This window comes from Natrix helvetica (assembly GCF_964273705.1).
Source record: "Natrix helvetica genome assembly, chromosome: 4".
In the NCBI taxonomy this organism is placed as follows: Eukaryota; Metazoa; Chordata; class Lepidosauria; order Squamata; family Natricidae; genus Natrix; species Natrix helvetica.
Window position 1 is genome coordinate 73,059,182 of NC_138550.1, and position 14,543 is coordinate 73,073,724.

At 38.4% G+C, this 14,543-nt stretch overlaps 1 protein-coding gene across 1 annotated transcript in view; it reads left to right on the forward strand.

Annotated features, from left to right (window-relative positions):
* Positions 1-1,596: 1,596 nt before the first annotated feature.
* Positions 1,597-14,543, forward strand: part of SORCS2 (sortilin related VPS10 domain containing receptor 2) — a 131,375-nt gene continuing 118,428 nt past the window's right edge. The window contains exons 1-2 of the mRNA XM_081950077.1: positions 1,597-1,978; positions 6,837-6,904. Of these exons, the coding sequence (XP_081806203.1) occupies positions 1,739-1,978; positions 6,837-6,904 (308 nt within the window). The 5' untranslated portion in view covers positions 1,597-1,738. The remainder of the gene's footprint in view (positions 1,979-6,836; positions 6,905-14,543) is intronic.

Here is a 14,543-nt window from a genome sequence, read left to right on the forward strand (position 1 = left end):
ATCATTTGTAATCTCAGCCAGCTTCCAACAAGCAAAGTCAGTGGGGAATGATATACTTGCTTAACAACTGCATGATTCACTTAACAACTGCACTGCAGCGATCCGCTTAACTGGCAAAAGTCATAAAATGAGATGCAACTCACTTAATAACTGCCTTGCTAGCAACAGAATTTTGAACTCATTTATGATCCTAAGTTAAGGACTTACCTGTATAAACTTCGCCTATGGTTAATGGTTTAATATGTTAAGCAAACCTAAAAAATTGAATTAATTGATAAATTGTAATGTATTAATGACAGTATTTTAATTCTATTAATAAGAGTAGATATTGCACTTCTAGAAGAAATTATGATTGTATAGGGGAAAAAGAATACAGAGAGTAAAATAATTCAGAAAGCAAAAGTTGTAGAGAAGGAAAAACAATTGATATCTGATAATTATTTACAATATAGTAATTTATCAGTAATAATTCAGCAATATGGAGAAATAAATTATATTTAAAATATGACCTAAAACAGATATAGTCCAATAAGATTGCATATAGGCAACATTATTGTGTTATATGGTAGTACATTGGCTTTATTATATTTTTATTTTGATGCACAGATGGGACTTGTATGGTGTTAGAATTGGTTCTTGTTGGAATATTTAAAAACACTGCAAATAAATAAAGTAGCTTGTAGTGTAGATTACACTTGTGTTATAGAACTTTTCTTTTTTAGTTTTTCTTGCACAGGAACATATCATTCATGGTGCACAATTCTTACTCAGAGTTTTAAGGTACATTGATGAAAATTGCAATAGACCACTGGAAGAAAAATTAAGATTAATTTAATGAACCATTATTGTCATCTTGAGTTCAGTATTTTAACCCCAAAAAGTGTATAATAGCCATAAAGTTGATTGCTTTCTTATTGGTACCTTGATTTCATCATATTTTCTTCTTGCTCTTCTGCTAGGAGTTCAGGACCGCCTCTTATTACAGCAAGGCGCTAAATGCTAAAATGAAGAAATATTTATCTTGCAGGGCTGTTGTTTTTTTCAGGCTTGACAACAAAAGTGAAAACTGAAATGTTAAATCCTGCTGTTCCTAGCATACCCTACTTTAGATGGTTGTTGAAAGGATGAAATCATAGATAGAAGCCATTTATGACATTCTGAGCTTTGAGGAACAATCCAGTGCAAATGAAATGGGTCCAAGTCTGAATCTTTCCCAGAACTAGTAACCTCCCTATATTATTCCTCACGACATAATTATCTATCAAGTTCAAATAATACCCGTTCGTATCATCAGAAGAATGTCGTTTGATATTGCTTGCTATTCGATGATTGCCCCTTGGAAAGGGGTTGCGATTTGCATTGTTCCCGGGCCCTCTCAGAAGGTATCAGTCAACGTCTTTAAACCGACAGGGTGAGCGAGATGTTGTTATCCAAGGGTTGACAATTGCTCGGCCACGCTTTCCTCACACGGCTAAATTGCGCAGTCTCGTCTGCTACGGGAGCATCTGATCTGTTCTTCGGCATCCAGCAAGCGCACCAAAGAGCGCCGGCAGAGGGCAGCGCTGCTCCTTAACTGGGCGTGGAGGATCAGACACGTTGTTTCCCAAGCAGCGCAACATCGCGACGCTCCCTCGCGCTCGCTCATCTGCCAGACTCCTGTCTTTGCCCGGCGGCAGTGCAGCGGAGGCCGAGCGGGGCGCCAGCAGCTCTCCAGCAAAGTGGAGCCTCGAGTTGCGGGATGCCGCTAACGCTGCCGCTGCTGCTCTTGCTACTTGCGCTAGATGCCTCCCGGGCGGCGCGTCCCCACGACTGGCTGTACCGCGATAGACGGAGCAGCCCGCGGGAGGAGGAGGAGGGCCTGCGGGATCGTGCCGCGGGAGCCCCGGAGGCGGCTTCCTTGTTTAGCACCTCTTTCGTCCTAAAAGGGGACGCGGCTCACAACCAAGCGATGGTGCACTGGACAGGCGACAATAGCAGCGTAAGTACTTAGTCGGTGCCGCTCGCCTTGCGATCTGGGATTGCCCCTCGAGCTGCGGGCTTTCCTGCTTGTAGAGCGGAGTCCTCATGGCGCCCTCGCCGGCAGCGGGAAGGGGGAGGGGTAGTGACGTGCCACCTTTAGGTGAGGAAGGGAAGACCCTCTTCGGTCCTCTTCTAAGGAACAAGAGGGGTCGCACGGACCCTTTCGGAAGCTTAGCGAAGGCTTTTCCAGTAGTCTAAAGCTATCTCCATCGTCAACTGGTCAGACAGACCTCAAGGCTTCCAATCCGGGGAAAGAAAGCCTGACATGTAGATAGGCGAATGGAACTCGCGTTTTCTTGGGTTTTGTATGCTTCGGTTTATTAAGCCGTACAAATGCCGTTGCTTCCGAATTGGTTGGAATAAGTTAGTATCTCTGACGGGGCCTGCTCCAAACACCGGCTCTAGCAAAACAATGAGATTTCCTCTGCTCCCTCCCCCACTGTTAACAGACAAGAACCCCATTTTTCATATCAGTTTCATGATCTCTTTATGTCAATGGAAGTATATTTGGCCATTTAAATCTCTCTCAAGTAAGATATTTTTATCCCCCATGTAACTCTAGGAACACAATTTTGCCCTCTTCTGGATTGTGTTACTAGGGGAATCTTCCTCTTTTACACTTAGAAATGCCTGTTTGTCCCAGATTTCCATGTTACAGCACCACATTGGGAGTCCTCCAGTCCCCACCCCACCCCCACCATTTGATGGTTACAAATGGACATGTGTATGCACACTTGCACACAAAGAGACCCAAGCTTTCTCTTGGCAATGTAAGAATGGAACCACCTTTTGAGATCCTCTAGGATATCCTATTTGGATGAGAGGTGTGCTGATACTCATGAAAATTAGAATTCAGTTCCCATCCTATTTCATTTTATGATAGTTTTTGAAGAACATGATTTCAGAGGCAAAAAAATATTAGTTTTTAAACCAGAAAGATCTCCAGAAATGCCAACACCAATTAAAATCCATCTGACCAAAAACAATGTGTCTTAAAACTGTGGCAGTTATTTCATAATTTGGAGGCATTCTGTGTTGGTTATTTCATTTTTTTGTGCTTTTCCAGATTAATGACATCGTTTTAGACAAGATGGGGGGTAACTGCCACAACTAATTCATTCAAATTTTGTGGAATCACTGCACATTATCATGAAAAAGCTGACAGCAGCTGTTTTTTAAAAATAAAAATTAAAGACTATTGTTCATCTTTTATATAAAGATGGAATGATAATGTAATTTCCATATCTGCAGATATATTGAGTTGAGCCTTGGTGCTCTTTTTTTTCCAAAAAGAGGTTGGATGTGCTCATTGATTCATAAAGCAACTCAAATACCAAATCACAAACATACATTCAGTATATTCTTTGCAGTTAGTTACTTTATATCTGGTGTATTTTATAACTTTTCAAAAATAGCAACCAAATACTTCTCTGGATATTTAAAAAGACATGTTTAAATAATATGGTTTTAAATTTAAAATAAATTATATATAAAGGAAAAAATGAAGAAAAAGTAGGAAAATCTGCCACAAAAACATATCTTTATTATATGTTAACGTAAACCAATCATACATATATATTTATGTCACAGTGCACAATTTAACTTTTAAATCAATTTTCTTAACATGGCAAAGGGGAAATTAACATATTAACCATTTTATGTAGTCCAGATTTTCTAAGTGGTCTGTTTTCTTTTTTAAAAGTATTTTATTTCATTTTACCACATATTTGAAACTAACCAAGAAAATTCTTTTTCAGTTTCTAAGTCATATTTCAATAATGTCTTATAAAGAGAGCTTCTGAATATTGTGTTACAAGTTTTTCAAATTCAGTCAAGTCTGACTGTTCTGTTTATTTTCTAATTCTTTTTGAATTAGAATGAATGGCAAAAGTCAAGGACCACCTATATGTTTTAATTAAGCCACACTTTATCCTTTGTCCACCAGTATTTTGAAAGTATATCCTGTTTATTGGATCTTAAATGTGACTCTCAACCTGAGAGGAAATATGTGTTCTGTGAGGAATGAAATATATGTGTGCAATTTCCCTCATTCTCTCTCTTCCACCCAAATTCTTAAAGTGGCTAATTATCTGTTCCCTTATCTGTTCCTACACTCAGCAGGGAGTGAGTAAAAAAGAACATATCTCATATACCACCATGGTTATTTTCCCTCCCCAACACTGTCAATGCAGTTACTATAGGCTGAGGCCCAGGTAGACAATTTCCTGAGAGGGCTACATTGTCATCACTATTCAGCCAAATCTCAGTAATATCTACCAGATCTTAATCCACCATCATATTAGAGTTGAATGCAACCTGATTATGATCTGTCCTTTACAAGCAGCACTAGAACTGGGATGTCCCCTTTTTCTGCAGCAACATGCCCAGGATGATGTTTTGGAACTTCTCTTGCCTGTCACTATCCCAATTTGGGTCCCAGTTGCCTTAGCCCCAGAGACAGACAATAATTTCTCCCATCTATCTTCACATGTCCCATTCAGCCCCACTCTTTGGTTTACACTGATGCATACAAGCAAGCATATTGTATTAACCAGATACATAACCCCTGATATTCAAGGTCCTATCTGTCGATCTGAATACTTATTCTATTTTCTTTTGCCTTCAGCCACATAGCTAGCCTCCTCCAAACCTTTCCATGAGCTTTTGTCTGCTCTCTATGCAGTATCATGCAAATCATAATGAGGGGAAAAGAACATTTCAGCACTTCTCAGCTGCATCTGTAGCATGTGATCTGAAAAGTCCAAGTTTGGGTTTGATTAACTTAGCTCTGCCTCTTGGTCACTTCCTTTCTTCAGCCATGGTATTCCTTCTCTCCCTGCCACTCTTTTCTTTCTCCATATTGCTGATCTCCATGAATTCTTTTCTGAAGAAGCCAATTGAAGATATCCACTTCTCCTTTCTCTCCTTGATTTCCTGAAAAACCAGATTTCACTCTCTAACATTGATCTTCGTTGCTTTGTGCCATTAATGGTTATTGCTCTATTGCCATCTACAGCAGTTTCCATGTAGGGTTTTGAATTATTTCTTATTGGTATTTCTGTTACAGCCAAGACCTCAGTCCTTTCCAGTTCAGCTCTCTTGTGGGCATGGGGCAGGAACTGGTATCATCAATCTTTCATTTTTCTTACTTCACCAATCTCTTCCTTTCCTCTGGGACTCATTTAAAGATATTTGCAGTTTTCAGTCATCTATCACTTTCACCCTACTCAATTTCCTCTCTCTCCTCTTCTCACTTCTCATTATCCTGCAGTAATATAATTAACACCAACACTGATTAAGATGACTAAATTAAACATTTAACCAGAGTGCTGCTAAAAATAAACATCTGTCTGATAGTTCATATGCATTTCTAAATCCAAATGCTGGCTTTCCTGAGTGATGGGCAGTTATGAGACAGAGTTGTGGAATTACTGCATAGTTTCATAAACTACATCTCAGTCTTGGGAGGAAAAATGCTATCAAGCACCAAATTTGGCCAGTACAAAACAGAAACTATAGATTCATGCTGTAGAACTAAATTTTCATTGAGATATTAGAACCCGTAATATGTGAGACTCTGATAAGGCATGACCCAAAAGAGTTGTGTCTGTTTTCCTTCAAAAGAATAGAACTAATTTTGGAAAATGATTATGTATGTCCTCAGTTCCTTTGGAATTGAACAATAAGGATCCATAATGATTAATACAGCAAAGCCTATATTTAGAGAAAATATAAATCTGGTTCAGGGACAGATCAACAGGACAATTGCTTTCTGAGCTAAATATTCATCTTTAAAGTTCTCTTAGAAAAAAAAAATCAGTGGCATGACCCTGCTGAAGTCCCAGTGTAATACAGTAGTTGATTTGAGCACATATTTATGTGGTTTCAAGAAGACCTCTAGACTGTCTTGGAGGAAAAGAGCGGTGAAAAAAATGAAAGTTTTTCTGTACATTGAAAGATCAACATCTGTCAATTTTCCAGGTATTGTGAAGCTCAAATTATGCTCGACCCCTACTTTCTCTTGCTTTTGAAATCTCTTTCATTCTGCTGGATGTAGAGCTGAAAGGGTAGGCAGCCAGTCTTAAAAACAGGGTGGGGGCATTAAGCAAAACTTGTTACCAAGCAGAACATAGCCAAAGAGCTAATTTGGGAAAAACTTCATTGAGAACAAGTAAGCAGTACAAGCAGCTTGCCTTGCCTCCCATCTCTGTTACTTGGTAGGTGGCTTGAATAAGGAACACAAACAATTCAGAGATAAACCATAGGTTCTGCTTCAGCTATCATATGAAACTACATTGTGAACATACTACATTCTCTAAGCCAAGAATTCAAAGGAGGTTTTGCCAGGAAAAAACCCCCTCAATTTTATTTATGGGATGAGTTCCAATATAAAAAACAGACAAACAGCATGATGGCTTAGCATTATGTGAGAATGCATCTAAAGACTAGAAGTTTAATTATAGTTTACTTATAATGTTAATTTTAAAAAATCTGTATTTTATCTGTTCATTTAAACTGTAAGCCTATGTACACTTTGCAAGAAATAAGTCCATTTAATTTCATAATTCTAAGTAATAGCTGCATCAATTTGTCTGTTTGGCAGTTAACAGTAACTTCTTTGATAACTCTCTGACCACAAAAAGGTAAAGAAGAAATGCTCAGCTTTTTAAAAAGCAGTGATAACAATGGATAACTTAATAATTCTTAGAATTTAAGTCTATAAATTCATTTATTTTATTGCATGTTAATATGCATAATTTAAGTATGTATCTTTGTATATGTATAGTATAGTTTTCTTTTTGTATGTTTTCTTTTAGGTAATTCTGATCCTTACCAAATATTATCACACTGATATGGGCAAAGTGTTGGAGAGTTCTTTGTGGAGGTATGTTTGTTACTTATATTCTAGTTTTCCTAGAAATCAAAGAAAAACAATTTCAAGCTTGAACATATTGGGCTTTTTTGTTACTGTGAAAGGGAAAAGGACACAACATGGCTAAGGCCAATGTTTTCTATTTTGGAGACTAAGGACAATATCTTCTATGTCTTTTTTGTTTGTTTGTTAGTTTTCTTAAATTATGTTGCTTCATGTTTACTTCACAATTGTGGGAAAACATGGCAGAAAATCACCATATTGATTTTTAGTAGCCTCACTCAGCAATGTAATAATAGAAGCTCCGGGAGCTGCAAGAAAGGGGATCTGGAATTTGCAGATGGCTCCGTCTTGGTCATACAATTAGTCTACTATATGATTAGCATGATTCACATTAGCTCCAGTGTCAATTTGTTTTAGTTCAAATGAATATCTATTGAGTGAATGAAAACTTGAAAGTCATTTTAATGCTGTTAAACTGGAGAGATTAAAAAAGCATTCTAAATCTATAATCTCTGCTTCAAATCCCACTGCTTTTAATCCAGATTACTGTAAAATTAGTACGTGTATAAAGATTTCAGCTAAAAATTCCCCAATATTCACAATGAAAATACACAGGAAATTAGGGAGAGGCAAACTTATAAGGACAGACAGGACTACCATGTTCTATGTCTATTATAGTATTGTAATGAATAAAAAAAGGTTTGCCCACATGCTGAGTTTCTAATTTTAATTGTGACATCATTGAGTACAGAATTAGAATAGGATTTGTTTCTGCTGCCTTGTGCTAAAAATGTTTACCAAGGGATAAATGCTACATAGTACATTTTTAAAATAAAGGTGTGAGGAAACAAGAGCATGATTATCTGTAGGACTGGTAGGTTAAATCTGTTTCGTTTTTACTATATTCTACTCTTTTTCCAATGGTATAAAACTAACCACAGAACAATAGCATCGGATGGAATAGTCTACCTCTGCAAACCTCATAGAAATAGAAATCCATGGCTAGATGATTACTTGAAACAGGAAATTTAACATTAAAGCATGCATTAAAGTGGGCTACATATACAGTAATTTCCCAGTTTCCCAGTTAGCAATACCAATGAGAAACAATACTGAATTGGATGTCACTAAGAAATAATAATATCTATTAGCTCAGATGACTTGTCACTAACATCAGTGGAAAATAGGACTGGAAAGCTAGATTGGCAGCAAAGTAAGAGTCTGGCAAAGATTTTGTGATTATTTACCTCTAACTATTTGTACCATATGTGTCATTATTGATGCCTAAGCTTGTATATGATTGTGTGCTGATGAAGACGAGGATAAAAGAACACAAGGTACAACATGCAACTTGCCAGCATTCCCCCCAAGAGCTCCCCAAATGTGGGTGGGCAAATTTTGATTTTTTTTGGAGATTTTGAAAGATGCTCAATGCTGTGCATGCTGCTCGATTCTTTACCAACAGGAGCTTCCAAATGGTCTTCAAGGAACCTTATGTAGAGTGCATTACAATAATTCTTCTGTGAGGTGATTAAGGCATGTTTCCAAATGAGCTCCTAATCCAGGAAAGGTAACAACTGGTGCAGTAGATGTGCTTGCACAAAGACCATCTTGATTATAATTGCCACCTGCTTTTTGAGTAGGAGTTGTGAATCCACTATGACCACCAGGTTGTACATCAGTCTTGAGTGGTGCAATCCTATCGAAGTCCAATCCTACCCATGAACAAAAATGGAAGATCCTCAGTCTTGTCAGGTTTGAGCCTGTGTCTCTTCTTCATTCAAATTCTGATATGCTAGACAGTACTTTGACAGTACTGCACTGCCTAGGGATGAAATGTATCATCACATACTGGTGATACTGGATCCTCAACTTACTAATGACTTCACTCGGATGTTTTATGTAGATATTAAACAAGGTGTGTGTGTGTGTGTGTGTGTGTGTGTGTCTATTATGAGTTAATTCATAACTAAAGGATTCTAGACTTGATCTCTTCCATCCTGTCAACACCAATGGAGACCAACTGCTCAGAAAAATGTTGAGATATATGTTGTTAAGTAGAAAACAGCTTTCACGTGTAAATATTTAGTTAAATCAGTAATGTAGTCTTCTTTTTCAGTAACATATGCATTTGCGTAGGAGGTAGCTTAAATGCAAATGCTGTTGTATATAAAATAAAAAGCAGTGGTGTGATAATTCCAACATAAGATGTCTTCTTAATGAACAATATATAACAAGGAAAACTGTCAAACAAAAATTGAACAAATTACTGGAAGTTTCAGTGGGTAACCATGAGAGATGGAGGGGAGGGGAGCTGGTGTTATAGGGACTACAATTTCCCAGGAAGATTGAGCACAATGTAGAAAGGAGCAAGTGAGAGAAGAGGCAACGCAAAAGAAGAGACTTAGAATAGCCACTCCATAGAATTTCCCGGGGTATATCTATTGGGATGAGAATAGTAAGGATTCTGTCTGTTGTGTATAAGCAAATAAACTGAATTCTTGCTGGCAATTATATGTCATTCTTGGGCTTAGAGTGACAGTAACTAAAATAACAATGCTTTACAGACAATGCTTTACAAACAATAGTTTGTATAGTATTTAAGACATCAGACTAGAAACCAGGAGGCCATGAGTTCTAGTTTCACCCTAAATATAAAGATGCCCTGGTGACCTTGGGCTAGCAACTGTTAGCCCTAGGAGGCAGTGGGAAACAATCTCTGAAAAATATTGCCAAGAAAACTACAGAGACTAATCCAAACAGTTAGCCTAACTAGGTCTCAAAAGACTGGAGAAATAATAAAGTGGGTAACAGTCCATTTATTTTTGTAGAATAAATTGAATTGAATTAGAAACTGATCATCCTAGTTGTACATGAGACTCAGCAGATCTAAAGATTTTGCAAAATTACAAATTCTGTGTTTTCCCCAAAATAAGACCAGGTCTTATTTTCAGAGGATGTCTTATCAGCTTATCTTAGGACAACTCCAGCCATGCTTCCCACACCCCAACACCTGTTGCGCTGCTGCTTGACTTCTTCTGCAGCCACTTGCAGCTGATTGTAGGCCAGATGCCATGTGGTTCATTGGCCAGTGCTGCTGCTTCCAAGTTGTGCCATTGCACCTGTGAGCCGCAGCACTGGCGCAACGTGCCATGTGGCGTTCTGCTGTGAGCAGTGGCACCAGCACAACAAGGCTCACAGTGTTCTGCAAGCATCACCATCAGCACGAGGAGCCATGCAGCATCCTATGACTATAAAAAAAGTCAGGCAACAGCACGACAGGTGTCAGGGCGTGGAAGGCCTGGCTGCAGCGGTCCTAAGGTAAGCAGGTGCAGGGTACGTGGGGCAGCTCCACCCCCCACCCCCACCCTAGCTGGTGCTTCGCCCCACCTCATACAATCAGATGGTGGGCGGGATTTAATAGGGCTTATTTTGGGGGTAGAGCTTATATTAAGCGCTGGCATGAAAATGGGGCTAGGGCTTGTTTTCAGGGTAGGTCATCTTTTCGGAGAAACGGTAACATTGGAAAGCAAGCATAATACTTTACTGAAATATGTCAACTTTGCTGTAGTTACTAAAATAATATATTTTAACAAGCCTTATATGTTGCAGTTGAATTCTTGATGATCTGCTATTTTGTGCAAAATTATCTCTCTATTCATATTTTTGAATTTTATAATGCAAACACAGTCATTTTGTGAGAAAACCAATTTATAGTTCACACCACTGATGGAGACAGATGGAGATTTCCTCATGTCCTGATTAGTTTGTCCTGCCTTCCCAAGATAAAGCCAGCACTCTCTCTCCTAAGAATTTGGAAAGCTTTGAAAACCTGGCTTGGTCCCAGATCAGTCCCCAAAGACAAGAGGACTCCCTCTGGCTTCTGGGACTGTCTGTCAATGCCATGTGTTGCAAACATTCTGTGCAAAAATCAAGTTTGGATTTCAGGACAGATCATTTTTAGCCAGTCCTATTGACTTTCTAGGGAAGCTGGCTGGGAAGATTACAAATGACAGTTATATAATTGTGAGCACCCAAATCTCAATCCTGCGAGGCTACAACGGCTGTAACTGTAGGCATGGGTTGTAAGACCCTTTGTTCAGCACTCCTGTCATTTTGAGCACTCACGTAACAAATGATTGTTAAGCTTGGGCTGCCTGTAGTTTATTGTATAAACTCAGCTAGTGTGATTTGTAATCGCGATTTGTACTTTACTGTACCATATTTACCTGATCAAAATTTTAATCAAGAAACCATTATTACCCAAAATATGGCTTAGTATGTTATGTGAACACAGTCAAAATTTGGTAATCCTTAATCTGAAACTGATCTCAGAAAACATGAGCAGGTTTTGGTTTTGATCTCCAAGACCGAAGTTAGTTGGGCCAGATTCTTTTTTTTTTTTTTTTTTGCCCTTCATATAGAATAATCATTTCAAGGTATTTTGAGACAATTCCTATTTATGTGTCAAAGAAGTCTGCTATATATTTTTAAACATGATATTTTAGGTAGTTCATTACTGAAGATCTTATTTACCGGTAGTTGGCTTTATTTGTTAAACCCTAGTTATTATTTTAATATATGTTTTAATGTATTTTTTAAAATAGTTTGTAGAAAATCTTGTGTAATTTACACTATGTAGTAAGCTGAAAATGGAAACTAATTCATGAAGTACAGCTGGGGTTGTTTCAGATTTCACTGTATATGCTAGTGGGTTCAGATGTGTTACAGTAACAGTGCTTTGTTAGTTGTGTATGCCTCACTATCCCACACATCCTATTTTGCAGTTGGGAGTTTCAAGTGCTTTTGTTATTTTCTGTCTTCAAAACTAAAACACAGAGCTGCACAAGAGAAGCAAAGGAGGAACGCATAATGTGATTCAAAAGCCACAGGAAGAAATTAAATCTCGGCTGCTTTGAAAGAGGGTGGCTTCTCTGCAGGAAATGAAAGAAGCTTTACTTGTAAGAATAGAAAATTGAGATGGGTTGCTAGGAAACTAATAAATTAATTGAATGATAGATTCAGAGGGAAAACTGAACAGTTGAAATCTATTGTTACTGTCACATTCATTTCTATTTTTGGGTAACCCCTTTAGTACAGCCAGCAAAAGGTTACTAAAGAATAAGCAAGTTCAGGAATTTTCCTGAACTCTTCCGCATGCAAGATGGGAAGGGGGGAAGCTGAGAGAAAAATGGATGTTTTCGTCATTAGCTCTGTAGTTCAGAGTTGGTTCCAAAATGAAAGTTGTGGATTGAATGTATAGGCAATGATGCCGCAATCTGAAAACAGAGAGAATGCAGTGGCTGTTGCTATTTGAGGGGCTCTAGTAGCTTTCAGAGACATAGCCCCATAATAAGACAAGGTTTTGTTAAATTGGGTTCTAGGGTTCATTTGGGAGCACTTGTTTTACCACCCTCCCTGCTACACATATACCTGCAAAGCTGCTTACTATTGCTATGAACCTGGCTATGATAGGGAGAGTTAATTTTGCCTCAGTTTGATGCAGAATCTAATGTTCATGATCACCAGACAAGCATGGACCTCACCCAGGTTATTGTGGGATGGACACTTATCACTGGTCACATGTTGTCTCAGGGCAACTGCAGTGTTATCTGGTGATGCAGGACATCTATCCTATCTTATAGTCAGATCACTTTCTGATTTCCTTGGAGCTGTTTAGTATTGTGCGCGCGCACACACGCACACACACTGTAAGAATGGCCTTATCAATTGGTTTCAAGGGTTTCGGATAGTGTTTGGGGAGTTTCCTTAGGCCAGTGGTTCTCAACCTGTGGATCTGGACCCCTTTGGGGGTCGAATGACCATTTCACAGGGGTTGCCTAAGACCATCAGAAAACACATATTTTCGATAGTCTTCGGAACTGAGACACCAATTTTATGGTTGGGGGTCACCACAACATGTGGAACTGTATTAAAGGGTCGCGGCATTGGGAAGGTTGAGAATCACTGCCTTAGGCTCTGAAATGACAGTAGCCTTTGGTAGAATTGTATCTGAGCATCCTCCTCTGTTTGTTAATCCTGGAGGTTCTCTGAGGAGCTATACGAGATGGTGGCAGAATAAAAGTTTCAGTTCTTTGGAGGAAGATAAAGTGTGAGTTTCATTAAATCTATGTTCAAGCCTACAATAAGACCAATAATGTATGATAAAAATAGCAAAACATTTTTTTAATTCCTCTTTCATCTAAATATTGCTGACTGCTGGCCCTTTTAGACTTACTTGGACATTTTTAGAGAAAAAGCAGCATGAAGAATATTTTAAGAACCACTTGATGGTATTCTAGGCATCTGACACTTCCATTTATTTGAGATGGACCTGACTAGTCAAGAATCCATCTCTAATAGTTTGAAATTGAGTCGGCTGGGCAGGATCGTATCTTGCCATTTAAGCAAAGTTTGAGCCTGTGAACCTTAAGAAATTAAATGGGATTCTTGAGTTTGTTAGTAAGGTTATCTACATATGTATTGTGTCTGTGTCAGTCCTGATTTATTAAAGTTGCCTGGGAAATGACATACAGTTGGTGATAGCTGTGGCCAGGAGTCCCTTTGTATGGATCCATCTTACAGTATGTGACAACTACATCCTTTCCTAGACCAGGAGTAACTCATGGTTACCCATAATCATTTTGTGATTGAATTATTGCAGCACACACTACCTAGGACTGAACTTGAAGATCACTTTGAAGTTATAGCTGATCAAGAATGCAGGGACATTAGTGGTAATGGCCCCACTTCAGTTCACTCAAAAACACCTCTGCTCCATGAATTATATTGCTTCTGTCTAGAAGTACTGGTCATCAACTATAAATCCCTTCATGATTCAGGGCCTGTTGACTTCCTTTCTCCAGTCATGTATGCTTGTGTTATAGATTTAGTAGAGTGTGCATATTTGAGATCCCACTCTTAACATTATATCATTTTGTAGTACCTTGGAAGTACTTCTTTTTTATGCCTATGGCTGCGCTGTGAGGTAGTACCTTTTACTCAAATCCATCCAGCTCTGACCCTGTAGTTAAGAAAAGACTATAAAACATAGTTTTCCATCATGCCTTGGGGTAGGACTCTTGGGAGTTCTCACTGAAGTTGGTTCTTTATTCCTTGGTTTGTAGTAATATATTTAGGTTTTCTACAATTTTATTAATATTTCTACATACTAAAAAAATACCCAGAGTTGCTTGGACAATTGAGGTTGATGAATCAGATAGATACAATAGATAGATAGATGATAGATAGATAGATAGATAGATAGATAGATAGATGGATGGATGGATGGATGGATGGATGGATGGATGGATGGATGGATGGATGGATGGATGATCTAATGGCTTTTTATATTTTCACTTGACAGGGGAAGGCAACCATTTTCTTTATTCCTTAATACTATGTAACCTTGTCCAGGAGATGTGAGGAAGCAGTTGAACCATTCTTCCAAATATTTCACAGAAATCTGATAAACATCTTACACGAATGTTTTAAACAGGCTTCTGGCAGACATTTGTTAAATAGATTATTAGAGCAATTTGTAGAAAATTTCAGGCACACTAATTGTTCAGCATTCATATCTAGAATTTCTAACTGCTTTTGGATCGTCATACAGCCTAAAACTTAAGAATATTTCAGCCTCCTGTCA